The 15,341-nt window shown below is 40.3% G+C and overlaps 3 protein-coding genes across 18 annotated transcripts in view; all 3 read left to right on the forward strand.

Annotated features, from left to right (window-relative positions):
* The window catches only part of LOC111197591 (golgin subfamily A member 6-like protein 22), a 280,890-nt gene that overhangs the window by 213,159 nt on the left and 52,390 nt on the right, over positions 1-15,341 (forward strand). The gene's annotated exons all lie outside the window — the stretch shown is intronic.
* LOC111197592 (trichohyalin-like) overlaps positions 1-15,341 on the forward strand; it is a 309,738-nt gene that overhangs the window by 171,620 nt on the left and 122,777 nt on the right. The window lies entirely within an intron of this gene.
* Positions 4,924-6,022, forward strand: LOC125799478 (butyrophilin-like protein 1). The gene is made up of 2 exons (XM_049476320.1): positions 4,924-5,022; positions 5,486-6,022. The coding sequence occupies exons 1-2, from the start codon at positions 5,001-5,003 to the stop codon at positions 5,896-5,898; spliced, it is 435 nt and encodes a 144-aa protein (XP_049332277.1). The 5' UTR covers positions 4,924-5,000; the 3' UTR covers positions 5,899-6,022.

Consider the following 15,341-nt stretch of genomic DNA (forward strand, 5'->3'; position numbering starts at 1 on the left):
TGTCTGTTAAGAGAACTCCAATGAAAGGTCAAGTTGTGGATGATATTAACTCACCGTGCCTCATTACATGGTGTCAGAAGCGGCGAATTCACATGCCTCGGGAGAGAAAAGGACTAACGAGCTGCAATGTCGAAGTTTCACGCACCTGAATCCTTTGATTTCACCCAGCCGTCTTCATGGCCAGTCTGGAGACAGCGTTTCTCCCGCTTTCGGATTGCAACGAAGCTCGACCACGAAGACGGTGAGGTACAAGTTAATTCACCTCTCTATGCAATGGGCAAAGAAGCAGAGCCTATTTTCAGTACATTTACGTTTACTGCAGAGGAAGAGGCTAACTATTATGAAGCTGTGGTGAGAAAGTTTGACGTCCATTTTGTGCCGCGTCGCAATATAATACACCAGCGCGCGTGCTTTCACAAACGCATACAGCAGAGTGGAGAGAGTGTTGAGGCATTTGTTAGGAGTTTGTACGAGATGGCGGAGCACTGCGAGTTTGGGGCAGTCAAAGATGAGCACATACGCGATCGTATAGTGATCGGTGTGTCTGACAGCGATGTGTCTGAGAAGCTCCAGCTAGAACCTGAGCTCACCCTGGAGAAGGCAATACAGGTGGCACGCCAAGCAGAGCTGGTTAATATGCAAAATGCAGGCATGAGAGCACAGTGCATTGACCAAGTGGGGCACAAAAATAAGCAATATAAGCCGTGTAGATCATATGCCAGTGGGAAAATTAAACCTCAAGCAAAACGAGCTGAAGGCAACACTGTGAGAAGCTGTTCCAGGTGTGCACGTATGCATGAGTCTGGAGCATGCCCTGCATGGGGAAAAAGGTGCCGCAGGTGCAATAAAACTGGTCATTTTGAAGCAGTGTGCAAAACAAAAATCGTTAAAGAGGTCACTGTTACCCTGGAGGTAAACAACAGTCAAGATTCCTGTTTTTTAGGCCATATCTCAGACTGTGCTGATGTCAAAGACGAATGGCAAGTTGAGCTGCAACTAAATGGCACTGCTGTGCATTTCAAAATTGATACTGGAGCAGACATTACTGTTATGTCTGAGGACGAATTTACCAGGTTACCACAACAACCTAAGCTAGAGAAAATCAGTGCTAGAGTGTGCAGTCCTGGTGGAGAGCTGAACTGTCTGGGCAAATTTCAGGCTTCCACTCAAAGAAAAGGGCAGACTTTCACCTTTTGGATCTATGTGTTAAAGGGCCCATACACAAACAATCTGCTCAGTCGTAAACAGGAATGTGAGGATATGTGTGGATCTAAAAAGGCTTAATGAAGCTGTGAAAAGAGAGCGATTCATGCTTCCTACATTAGAGGACATGGCACCAAAACTGTCAGGTGCTAATGTTTTCTCCACACTTGACGCATCGAGTGGGTTCTGGCAAATATCCCTTGAAGCTTCCAGCCGGAAGCTGACCACATTCATTACACCAGTGGGCAGGTTTTGTTTTAAGAGGCCCCCTTTTGGGATAACGTCGGCCCCAGAAATTTTCCAAAGAGAAATGAGCATGCTTCTGAGGGGTCACTCAGGTACAGTGGCAGTGATGGACGACATCTTAATTTATGGGAAAGACAAACAGGAACATGACCAAAATCTCAGGGCTGTTCTTCAAACAATAAAGGAGTCTGGGCTGAAGTTAAATCGAGAAAAATGCCAGTTTGGTAAATCAGACATTCAGTACTTTGGACATGTCATTGGGAAAAAGGGCATCAGACCAGATCCTGGCAAAGTCAAGGCCATAACTGATCTTCCCAGTCCAACAAACATCACTGAACTTCGCCAAGTGCTAGGGATGATCAACTACCTGGGCAGGTTCCTTCCAGGATTGTCTGCAGTCCTGCACCCCATCACTGAACTGCTCAGGAGTGACACAGCTTGGATGTGGGGTGATGCCCAAAAACAAGCATTTAACCATGTTAAGGACATGCTTGTATCAGCACCTTCGTTGGTGTTCTACAACAGCAGTAAGCCTACTGTGGTGAGTGCAGACGCGAGTAGCTATGGCCTTGGGGCTGCCCTGCTGCAAGAGCAGGAAGGAGAACTGCATCCAGTGGCCTTTTGCTCTCGAACATTGACCCCAACAGAGCAGCGGTACTCTCAGATTGAGAAGGAGTGCCTGGCCGCAGTGTGGGCTTGTGAACGGTTTGCACGGTATCTACAAGGTATGGGAAGATTTTGCCTCCAGACAGATCACAAGCCGCTTGTCCCCCTAATCAATTCATATGATCTTGACAAAGCAGCACTTCGATGCCAGCGCCTGTTAATGCGTTTGATGAGATTCAGTGTGACGGCAGTCCATGTTCCAGGAAAGCAGCTTGTAGTAGCAGACACACTCTCAAGAAACCCACTCACAGAAAGTAATACGTCTGACACGGAAGAGGATGTGAAAGCATATGTACAAGCCATCGTGTCTACCAAGCCAATGACCGGAGGCAGACTGGATGCACTTCGTGCTGCCACCCAGGAGGATACTGATCTAACTTTAGTGCGCAAGTATATCCTGGAAGGATGGCCCAGGACGACATATTGTCTGTCACCCACAGTGTGTGAGTTTCATGCTGCACGGTCTCACCTGACAGTTGTGGATGGACTTTTGCTGTATGGTGATAGAATTATTGTCCCAGCATCACAGAGGACAGAGTTGCTACACAAGATCCATGAAGGTCATCAGGGCCTCACAAAGTGCAGAGCACGAGCCAACATGTCAGTGTGGTGGCCAGGAATAGGACGTGACATCACCAGGACAGTTGAAAAATGCAAATTCTGCCAACAAAACAGACCTACACAAAGGAAAGAGCCATTGATCACTACTCCACTGCCAGAAGGCCCTTGGCAGAAAATAGCAGCAGATATATGTGAACAGGATGGGAACAAGTTCCTGGTTGTCGTAGACTACTACTCACGAGACATTGAAATAGCTCACCTGCCAACACTCACCAGCCAGCAGGCGATAGGCCGTCTAAAGAGCATGTTTGTCAGATGGGGAATCCCATACGAACTGATAACTGACAATGGAACTCAATTTACTTCTGCAGAGTTTGTGAGCTTCACAAAGGCATACAATTTCACTCACACAACCTCCAGCCCACATTACCCGCAAAGTAACGGTGCCGCTGAGAGAAGTGTTGCCACAGCAAAGCGAATTTTGCGCCAGCCTGACCCACAACTTGCACTCATGAGCTACCGGGCCACTCCAATTAAGGCCACAGGGCGAAGTCCTGCAGAGCTGATGACTGGACGGCAGATCAGAACGACCATTCCATTGCTTCCCTAAAATCTGAAGCCAAATGCCATTGATTATGAACAGGTGCGCCAGAAAGATAAGCAAACTAAGCAGGCATACAGATTTTTCTATAACAGACGCCACTCTACCAATTCTGCAGCCAGGTCAGAGTGTTAGTGTCAAACTAGATGGAGAAAAGGGTTGGCACATGCCTGCAACAGTACTTGCTAAAGCATCTGAGCCCAGATCATATCTGGTGAAAACGGACAATGGCACCATAACACGCAAAAATCGAAGACATCTGCAGAGTGCCCCGAGTTCATCTGAAGGTGACACCGATCCCACAGGAGACAGCAATGAAACTCTGCCTGCTGCAAGTCCAACTGTGGCTCCTGGTGCACCACCGTGGAAAGACCTTTCTTCAACACCACCAACCACTGAGCAACCAGCAACACTGCCTCCTGACTCTGATTCTGCTGTGGCCAAGAGACAGGTCAAGCCACCCAGTTGGCTGAAAGACTATATTTGTTCATAAATAAATGTTCCTGCCTGTGAAAGAAAAAAAAAGGGGACGAACAACTTATATGTTCAAGGGGAAAAGCTTTCATGTTTTCTGAAAGACTATTCTTTGCAATGTACACTATGCAGTTTTTTTTGTATTATTATTCTCTTGTTCAGTGTTGTTGATAGAGCTGCAAATCCCTTTGTTTGTTTTTTTTTTTAGAAGGGGAGGAAGAAACAGTTTTAAGGGGGGAGATGTCATGCATTGTTATAGTTGTTTAGTAAGAAAGTCTGCTTATTTAGTGCCATACCTACACTGAGTTTCTATTGGACTGTTGAGGTGACGTCAGATGAGTAGGAGGACGGAGCTGGGGTAAGGGATTGTAAAGCGTATGTATATGCAAGCGTAGCCCGTGCCTCGTGAACATGTCTGTTAAGAGAACTCCAATAAAAGGTCAAGTTGTGGACGATATTAACTCACCGTGCCTCATTACACTTTATTATAGAAATACTTTATTCTACTTTCTAAAATTAAAGGAGAATCCTGTAGAAGTGTTGAGTTTCTATTATTAAATAGAGTTTTTATCCCTTTAGCTCCATTCAGCTCCATTGATTGAGGACTCTCTCGCGGGCTCCCTCTAGCGGTGAGCAGTAATGTTGTGATTTAACGGGGGAGAGAGGAAGTGGGCGGTCTCTCCATAAAGCAGCTCTGCAGCAGCAGCAGGACTGAAGTGAAGAGAAAGTGAAAGTAGATCTGCTTCCGCTCTGGAAGATCAGACGGAGAGACGATTAGAAGATTTGTGGATTAAAAGCTGAAACTCGCTCTTATTATTATGATCAGACTGTTATCAGATAAAAAGCTGATATGAGCTGCTTTAAAATGTGGACATATTTCACCTGAATCAGACAAATGTCTGAGTGAAGAAGATCAAAGGTAAGAGCAGGTAGCATCATGCTAAAGCTAACTGTGAACACCAGACTGGAGTGATCAACAAACTACAGAACTACAGAACTACAGAACTAACTACTACAACTACAGAATTAATATCATTATCATTATAGCTTCATACACTGATTATACAGATTATAAACTGACCACTATCTCTCTCTCTCTCTTTATCTGTTGCTCTCTCTGTAGTGTGTGTGTATTTGTGTGTGTGTGTGTGTGTGTGTGGTGTGTGTGTGTGTGTGTGTGTATAGTGTGTGTGTGTAGTTTGTGTGTGTGTTGTATTGTGTTTGACTGAATCTACAGGAGGAGATAAAGATGGCGGCAGCTTTGAGTAACAGTGAGTTAAACTTTATTATCAAATATATTTATTTATTAATTCATATTTAGTTATTTTATACAGAAATTGTTGTGTTAATATATTATACACAGCATGGTTTAAAGTTACAATCAAGATTATTCAATAATTGGTGTGTGTGGTTGTGTGTGTGTGTGTGATTGTGTGTGTGTGTTTGTGTGTGTTTGTGTGTGTTTGTGTGTGTGTGTTTGTGTGTGTGTGTGTGTGTGTGTGTGTTTGTGTGTGTGTGTTTGTGTGTGTGTGTTTGTGTTTGTGTGTGTGTTTGTGTGTGTGTGTGTGTGTTTGTGTGTGTGTGTGTGTGTGTTTGTGTGTTTGTTTGTGTGTGTGTGTGTGTGTGTTTGTGTGTGTGTGTGTGTTTGTGTGTTTGTGTGTTTGTTTGTGTGTGTGTTTGTTTGTGTGTGTGTGTGTGTGTGTGTGTGTGTGTGTGTGTGTGTTTTCTACACAGGTGAGTTTAAACTCATTGGTCCTCGTGATGAAGATTATCAGCTTGGTTCTGCTGTTACTCTTTCGTGTCTCCTGTCTCCTGAACTCAGTGCTGTTGGGATGGAGATCAGGTGGTTTAAGGGGACGGACTGTGTTTGTCTCTATAAGAACAGACAGGTAACAGAGGGGAGGAGCTACGAGGACAGAGTGAGTCTGATCACTCAGGAGCTGCAGAGAGGAAACGTCTCCTTACAGATCAGAAACTGCAGAGGATCAGATTTAGGAGATTACCTGTGTCAGGTAACCAGCGGAGACACAACAGAGGAGTGTACTATAAGAGTGGAGGGTGAGTATTCCAGACCTTCACTCTACATAAACTCATCATCATCATCATCATCATCATCATCATCATCATCTTCATCATCATCTCTCTGAGAATAAGAGATATAAAGAGAGAAATCTCACACTCTCACAATCACACAACACTATCTGTAATGTTCACTCTCACAACTACACTCTTTTTTTTTTGGCCCGCCACCACCCCCCCTCTTCGGAGGACTATTAGTACTGTATTGTTTATTTATTTGATTATGTACACATTACAACAGTTACTAGTTTCTGTTTTTGTTGCGTGTATTTTTTTTACACTCTTACAATACCACTCTCGCACTCTCACTATCACACCCCCAAACTCTCTAACTCACAACAACCACACTCTCACAATCACACTGTCACCATCACACTCTCATAACCACACTCTCACTCTTATACTCTCACAACCACACTCTCACCTCAGACTCTTACAACCAAACTCTCACAGTCACACTCTTGCATCACACTCTTACAACCACACACTTACAATCACACTCTCACAACCACATTCTCACAATCACACTCTCACAACCACACTCACAACTACTGTCATTTTCACCATTATGCTCTCACACTCACACTTGCACAACCATACTCTCACAACCAGACTTTCACAGTCACACTCATACTCTCACAACCACACTTTCACAATCAGACTCTCACAATCACACTCTTACAATTGCACTGTCAAAACAACACATTTAAACTTTCATAACCACTCACTCTCACATCATACTCAAACACCACACATCTCACATTACTCTCTCCTGCAACACTTTCACACTACACTTACACACTCTCATATCACATTTATATAACCACACCCTTACATCACACTCTCATAATCACACTCTCATAATGACACTCTCATAATCACACTCTCACAATTACACACTCACATTACACTCATATCACACTCACACTTTTACAACTACACCCTCCCGTCACACTCTTACCTCATGACCACACTCTCACATCAATTTTTTACACTATACACTCACAACCAAACACTCACACTCTCACATTACACTCTCATGCCACATTGTCACACTACATTCTCACATCACACCCTCACATCACACTCACACACTCACATCACACTCTCACAATCACTTATTCACATAATACTCTCACATCATGCTCTCACAATCACACTCTCACAATCACACCCTCACATCACACTCTCACAATCACACTCTCATATCACACCCTCACATCACACTCTTACATCACACTCTCACAATCACACTCTCACATCACACCCTCACAATCACACCCTCACAATCACACTCTCACATCACACTCTCACATCACGCTCTCACATCACGCTCTCACATCACGCTCTCACAATCACACTCTCACATCACACTCTCACATCACACTCTCACATCACACTCTCACAATCACACTCTCACAATCACACTCTCACATCACACTCTCAGATCACACCCTCACATCACACTCTGACATCACACTCTCACATCACACTCTCACAATCACACTCTCACATCACACTCTCACAATCACACTCTCACAATCACACTTCCACATCACGCTCTCACATCACACTCTCACATCACACTCTCACATCACACTCTCACATCACACTCTCACAATCACACTCTCACATCACACTCTCACATCACACTCTCACATCACTCTCTCACAATCACACTCTCACAATCACACTCTCACATCACACTCTCACATCACACTCTCACAATCACACTCTCACATCACACTCTCACAATCACACTCTCACAATCACACTTCCACATCACGCTCTCACATCACACTCTCACATCACACTCTCACATCACACTCTCACATCACACTCTCACAATCACACTCTCACATCACACTCTCACATCACACTCTCACATCACTCTCTCACAATCACACTCTCACAATCACACTCTCACATCACACTCTCACATCACAGTCTCACAATCACACTCTCACATCACACTCTCACATCACACCCTCTAGTAACTAGTAAACTATATTTATGTACTAGAATTGTTTTTATAAATTGTATTGCATGAAAAGCAGAGTTTGACACTTTAATTTTTAAAAGCAGTGTTTCCTCTTGATTGACAGCAACAATCAGTAATGCTAAACACCTGCACACTTTGTTTTTTTGTAAATCCTTTAAATGAAAAAGTAAAAAACTACATATTATACAGGATACTTGAACAATCAGTAAAGAAAAGTCCTATCATTAACTGAGCTGAGCTCCAGATCTTTACACACTCAGGCAGCACCTCTGATCCATAACAGGAATAGATCACACATCTGTGCTGCTGTTGTTGATGGAGGAACACAGGACTGTCTATTAATAGAGAAAATCACTGCATGAAGTGTTTAATGTAGTTTAAAGATGAAGATTTCTAGAAGGGTTGAGGATCTGCTGTAGGTTTAAGTGTTTATCTGAAGATGTTGATGGAGTTGTAGTGAAAGCAGTGCAGCAGTGAAGGATGATAAACTACAGTACAGATGAGAAAAGGAGATTTCTGATTAGGAGATCAAGTGTTACTAAATCATTCTTCTATTTACCAACTATTTTACTTTACTTACATCTTCTCATGGAGATTTATCTAACTCTGTCTTCTCTTCTCTTTTCTCCACACAGTCCCTTGGGTAAGTAAATAACTGCACTCTCTTCTCCCACTGATGGAAATAACTTCCTGTTTCTATTCTAATCACTGCTATTAAATTATAATGCAGAAATCAATCAGTCACATGACACCAGCTTTCAGATTAATATTCATGAGATCAGAAAAATCCTTTACTCTTATATCCACCACCTTCCTTCCCACAATGCACCTGTGCATAATCCCACTGCACTGTAGGAGTGTTTGATCTGTAGAATCTGATCATCTGCTGAACAGTTCAGTGCAGCTTTAGACTGATTTACCACATGATCAGATCTGCATTTCCTAAAACGTTTCTAAAGCTAAGTTCTTCATAACCTCGTACTTAAACATTCTTAAACTCAGGACCATTTTCCCAAATTATAGAGGACTGCTTAAATTTATTCAAAACACCTAAAAACAAGAACATACTCGATAACTCAATAAACGATCAATATAATCTATGTTATATGTTATTATAGTTACGCTGTTCTTAATGTTAAGCTGTTCTTAAAGTTACGCTGTTCTTAAATTACTCTGTTCGTAAAGTTATGCTGTTCTTAAAGTTACGCTGTTCTTAAAGTTACGCTGTTCTTAAAGTTACTCTGTTTTTAAAGTTACGCTGTTCTTAAAGTTACGCTGTTTTTAAAGTTATGCTGTTCTTAAAGTTACGCTGTTCTTAAAGTTACGCTGTTCTTAAAGTTACTCTGTTCTTAAAGTTACGCTGTTTTTAAAGTTACGCTGTTCTTAAAGTTACTCTGTTTTTAAAGTTACACTGTTCTTAAAGTTACTCTGTTTTTAAAGTTACACTGTTCTTAAAGTTACGCTTTTCTTAAAGTTACGCTGTTTTTAAAGTTACGCTGTTCTTAAAGTTATGCTGTTCTTAAAGTTATGCTGTTCTTAATGTTACGCTGTTTTTAAAGTTATGCTGTTCTTAAATTACTCTGTTCTTAAAGTTATGCTGTTCTTAAATTACTCTGTTCTTAAAGTTACGCTGTTCTTAAAGTTATGCTGTTCTTAAATTACTCTGTTCTTAAAGTTACGCTGTCCTTAATGTTATGCTGTTCTTAAAGTTACGCTGTTTTTAAAGTTACGCTGTTTTTAAAGTTACGCTGTTCTTAAAGTTATGCTGTTCTTAATGTTACGCTGTTCTTAAAGTTATGCTGTTCTTAAATTACTCTGTTCTTAAAGTTACGCTGTTCTTAATGTTATGCTGTTCTTAAAGTTACGCTGTTCTTAAATTTATGCTTCTCTTAAATGTGTGTGTAAGCTTTACTCACAGCTCCAGTTTCTGATGATGATCATTAATCTCAGTTTAAAGATGATAATCATTAATAAAAATGTTAAAATTAATTAATCGTTCCGTTCATGAAATAATCAGATTGTTTTATTTATTTCCACAGAGTATAAAGTTTATAAAAGGTAAGTCAGTCTGAGTGGAACCGACTGCTTTAATTCTGAGGTTATGATTCATGAAGAAGCTTTTTGTTCTAAAGACTGAATGAACACACACACACACACACACACTTATACACACACACACACAAACATACACACAAACACACACACACACAAACACACACACACACAAAACACACAAACACACACAAACACACGTACACACACAAACACAAACCCACACACACACACACACACACACAAACACACACACACACACAAACACACACACACAAACACACAGACACACACACACACACACACACACAAACACACACACACACACACAAACACACACACAAACACACACACACACAAACACACACACACACACACACACAAACACACACACACAAACACACACACAAACACACACACAAACACACACACACACAAACACACACACACACACACACACAAACACACACACACACACAAACACACACACAAACACACACACACACACACACACACACACAAACACACACACACACACACACAAACACACACACAAACACACACACACACAAACACACAAACACACACAAACACACACACACACAAACACACACACACACAAACACACACACACAAACACACAGACACACGCACACACACACAAACACAAACCCACACACTGTTGAGCTCCTTGTATCAGTGTTTATGTGAAGATGTTGATGGAGGAACATAACTGAGCTGAGCTCCAGATCTTTACACACTCAGGCAGCACCTCTGATCCATAACAGGAATAGATCACACATCTGTGCTGCTGTTGTTGATGGAGGAACACAGGACTGTCTATTAATAGAGAAAATCACTGCATGAAGTGTTTAATGTAGTTTAAAGATGAAGATTTCTAGAAGGGTTGAGGATCTGCTGTAGGTTTAAGTGTTTATCTGAAGATGTTGATGGAGTTGTAGTGAAAGCAGTGCAGCAGTGAAGGATGATAAACTACAGTACAGATGAGAAAAGGAGATTTCTGATTAGGAGATCAAGTGTTACTAAATCATTCTTCTATTTACCAACTATTTTACTTTACTTACATCTTCTCATGGAGATTTATCTAACTCTGTCTTCTCTTCTCTTTTCTCCACACAGTCCCTTGGGTAAGTAAATAACTGCACTCTCTTCTCCCACTGATGGAAATTACTTCCTGTTTCTATTCTAATCACTGCTATTAAATTATAATGCAGAAATCAATCAGTCACATGACACCAGATTTCAGATTAATATTCATGAGATCAGAAAAATCTGATCAAAAAGTATCATCTTTACTCTTATATCCACCAGCTTCCTTCCCACAATGCACCTGTGCATAATCCCACTGCACTGCAGGAATGTAGAGACAGTGAAGTTCACTGATGAGAAAAACACACAGTAATTAAAATCAGTCTGGGGTTTGTTTCCTGCAGAACGATGGAGGCTAACATTGATCTAACATTGATATGATGCATCATTAAATTAATTAATATCTGATGAACAAAAGTAGTACTTTATTTGTTCAGCAGTAGTTTAAAACATGTTTAAAACACCCTTATCATTTTATTGATTTGAATACTCCTAACTACTTTTTACTGACTTACTGACGCACAAAATTGGTTTGGTAACCTCATTGAGCTTTGAACTTCATAGCCAGGTGTATCCAATCATGAGAAAAGGTATTTAAGGTGGCCAATTGCAAGTTGTTCTCCTATTTGAATCTCCTCTGAAGAGTGGCATCATGCAAAAGCACACCTCAGGCGACTCTGTTTGTGGCGTGCTTGCAGAAATGGCTTCTTTCGCATCACTCTCCCAAACAGCTTCTCCTTGTGCAAAGTGCGCTGTATTGTTGACCGATGCACAGTGACTCCATCTGCAGCAAGATAATACTGCAGCTCTTTGGAGGTGGTCTGTGGATTGTCCTTGACTGTTCTCACCATTATTCTTTTCTGCCTTTCTGATATTTTTCTTGGCCTGCCACTTCTGGGCTTAACAAGAACTGTCCCTGTCTTCCATTTCCTTACTGTGTTCCTCACAGTGGAAACTGACAGGTTAAATCTCTGAGACAACTTTTTGTATCCTTCCCCTGAACAACTATGTTGAACAATCTTTGTTTTTAGATCATTTGAGAGTTGTTTTGATGAGCCCATGATGCCACTCTTCAGAGGAGATTCAAATAGGAGAGCAACTTGCAATTGGCCACCTTAAATACTTTTTTTTCATGATTGGATACACCTGGTTATGAAGTTCAAAGCTCAATGAGGTTACCAAACCAATTTTGTGCTTCAGTAAGTCAGTAAAAAGTAGTTAGGAGTATTCAAATCAATAAAATGATAAGGGTGCCCATACTTTTGCACCGGTCAAATTTTGGTTTAATGCATAATGCACATTTTCTGTTAGTACAATAAACCTCATTTCAATCCTGAAATATTACTGTGTCCATCAGTTATTAGATATATCAAACTGAAATGGCAAACACCCAAATATTTAGAACTAAAAATTATTAACATTAATAGGGGTGCCCAAACGTATCATATGACTGTAAATACAATAAACACTATAATCATGTATCATAATTCCACTGTATTTATAGACACTGTCTGCATAATGTTTATGAAGCTCTGTTATCAGTATCAGGACCACACATTTAAACAGTGTGATTTTGTGCTTCAGTGGGATCAACATGTGAGTTTGATGCTCCTCTGTAGACGACAGAGTTTCTCAAGTACATAGACCTGAATCTGAATATCATTTACTGATGAGCTTTTTATCTGTTTATAGTGAAAGTGAAATATCGCATGATTTTTAATAACGTTTACAGTTTTTCCCAAATGTTTAAACACATTTCTATAAACTTGGCTCAGTTTCTCAAAACTCTAAACACAAACTGAAAATTATTAACTGCTTTGTTGAAACTCCACAAATCTCTAGCAAATCTGATTCCTTCCACCAAAACAACACACACAGCTATTTATATGCTTATCTCCTGCAGAGCATCAAATAAACACTGACAAGATAAAGTCAAATCATTATTATCAGAAGTATTGTTATGTTTTTGAATTCATGAGGCCACTGTACAAATTCAAATGCAGACAAGTCCATGGAAATATGTTAGCTTTCTGTTCTTTATATTTATTTGATGCGGTGTAGGACCCCCACCCCCTATATAGCATTACAGTACTACATATATATGCGACACAAATGTAAGCCATTTGTATGTAGTACGTTGCAAAACTGTATGTAGTTTGTTGCAAAACTGTCATTTTCACTTTGCAAGTACAATGAGAAACATGACGATGAAAATCAGTTCACATACAAATAGGTAACAACATTTTTTTTTTTATATAATTTATGTATTTGAAGGTCAGTGATTCTTCGGTGAGCAAGGTGTACTAAATGATGATGTTGGTATTTTCCTGTATTTTTGGGAGGGAGACAAAGATCTGCCCAGCAAACAGCATAGAGCCAGTTCACTTCATTATAACATTTCAGATTTATTTTAATGCTTTTTATATTACTTTTTTATGTGCTAAGCAAAAGTTTATCAGGGGGCTTTAGGAGAGAAAACAACCAAATTAACAAAAGCAGCTGCTGTGTGTGTATGAGAGAGAGAGAGAGAGAGAGAGAGAGAGAGGAAGGGGTACTGAGTGTTATGAGATTTAATCTATTTTCAGTATAAATATAGTAATCGAGTTATTTTATGAACTAATGAAGTAGCACTGCTGAGTTAACATCACTAAATAAAAGTGATAATAGATCACCAGACTGTGAACATTGGTAACATTTTTGCATTTATCTATAGTTATATAGAACTGGACAAATGTGTTATAAATGTAATCATACTCATAAACAGAAAAAGAAGTACATTAAGAGCTACACCTTCAAAACTCTTGATTTATGTACATTTTCCACTGCATCTTACATCACTGATGATAATCACCAGCTATCTTCTAATCACATTTCTACAGCTGTAATCTGAACTACACATCTCAACCGTTTTAACATGTTTGTGAACATTTGGTGGAAGTGTGTTTTTTGGACATTGTTACTATGATAGTTCCAGCTACGATTTAGAGAAACCACAACTGCTTTATTCAGATTATGTAAATTATTAACACAGTTATCACCTATGCTTTTGGTAAACTCACCCCTGAACTCTGCTGAGAGTGATGTCACAGATGAAACACCAGACAGATAGGGGTGACGCTTGCCGAATAAAAGGTAAAGACTGGTTTATTTACAGAGCCGTAAACAGGATAACACAACCAGATAACAGATTGAACAGAACTCACAGTATAAACAGAAGACGTAGTACAGGAAACAGTCCAAGATCCGAAGCCAGAGAGACAGTCCGATAATACAACAAATCCGATAAGGGATTTGCAAAATCCGTAATACAGGAAAAAGGGTCATAACAAAAGGGCAGACAGAAAAAGGTTTGGAAAAACGCTCAGTACGCAACATGAGTCGGCAATACCTCGCAAGGAACCAATGCTAACAGAACCCTATATATACAAAACATAGAATTACTATGAACCGGAACAACTTAGAACACAGGTGAGTCTGAACGGAGGAGCGTGACGCGATTGGGTGAAGGTGAGCGGCTGACAGTGACGTCATCACCAGTGGGTTCATAGGAAATGGAGTTCGGGAGTGTGAAAGGAGAGACTGGAGACGTAACAACAGATCAGTTTCAGTTTAATACTTTTAATAAAAATGTGATGATGTCATTTATTTATTCATGTTTTACTGATGAATCTGAATCTGAAGATTTTCAGTAAATTCTTATTTCTACATCTGAACTCAGAACAGCTGAAAAACACCAGTAAATCTCTGTACAGTCTGAACAACTGATTAAAACACAGCTCAGCATTCAGTGAATGTATTAGTCTGATAAATACGGAGCATTATAGACTTTATTAGAGCTGATCTTCAGGAAGAATCATGTTCTTTATGATTTGATCAGAGAAACTGTTCTTTTTAGATCTTTATATGTAACACAGATTCAGTCCTGAACTCTTCAGACTGTTTTCTTCACTTCCACAGTCTGTAATCAGACAGATAAGAGAGAGGAGGATGAAGAGGGAGGAGTGTAAGACAGACTGAAATAGAGATGAATGATGATGCTGATGATCCTGCATGAAGGAACAGTTCATTCCATTTATGAAATGAATGTAGATCTTTCTCCTCACAGAGCTGTTCAGTAGAGCTTTAATGAAAACACTTCAGTAATCAATAAACTACGACTGTGAGAACAGTTTTCCCTCCATCACTCAGTGAACAAATCACCTTTATCCAGCCATGTTTGTTCATCTCCAGATGATCAGAGGATCTTAAATACTTCATTCAGGTGAAGACAGATGATTCATAACTAATGTTTTTACTCTGATCCCAGAGAAGATCTTCAGCCCCTGTTTCTGTTTTCTGTTCAGAAGA

This window comes from Astyanax mexicanus, chromosome 1, assembly GCF_023375975.1.
Source record: "Astyanax mexicanus isolate ESR-SI-001 chromosome 1, AstMex3_surface, whole genome shotgun sequence".
In the NCBI taxonomy this organism is placed as follows: domain Eukaryota; kingdom Metazoa; phylum Chordata; class Actinopteri; order Characiformes; family Acestrorhamphidae; genus Astyanax; species Astyanax mexicanus.

Coding starts and splice junctions, on each gene's coding strand:
- LOC125799478 (XM_049476320.1), top strand. CDS start 5,001: ATGGCGGCAGCTTTGAGTAACA. Junction 5,023..5,485: donor GGCGGCAGCTTTGAGTAACA/GTGAGTTAAACT, acceptor TTTTCTACACAG/GTGAGTTTAAACTCATTGGT.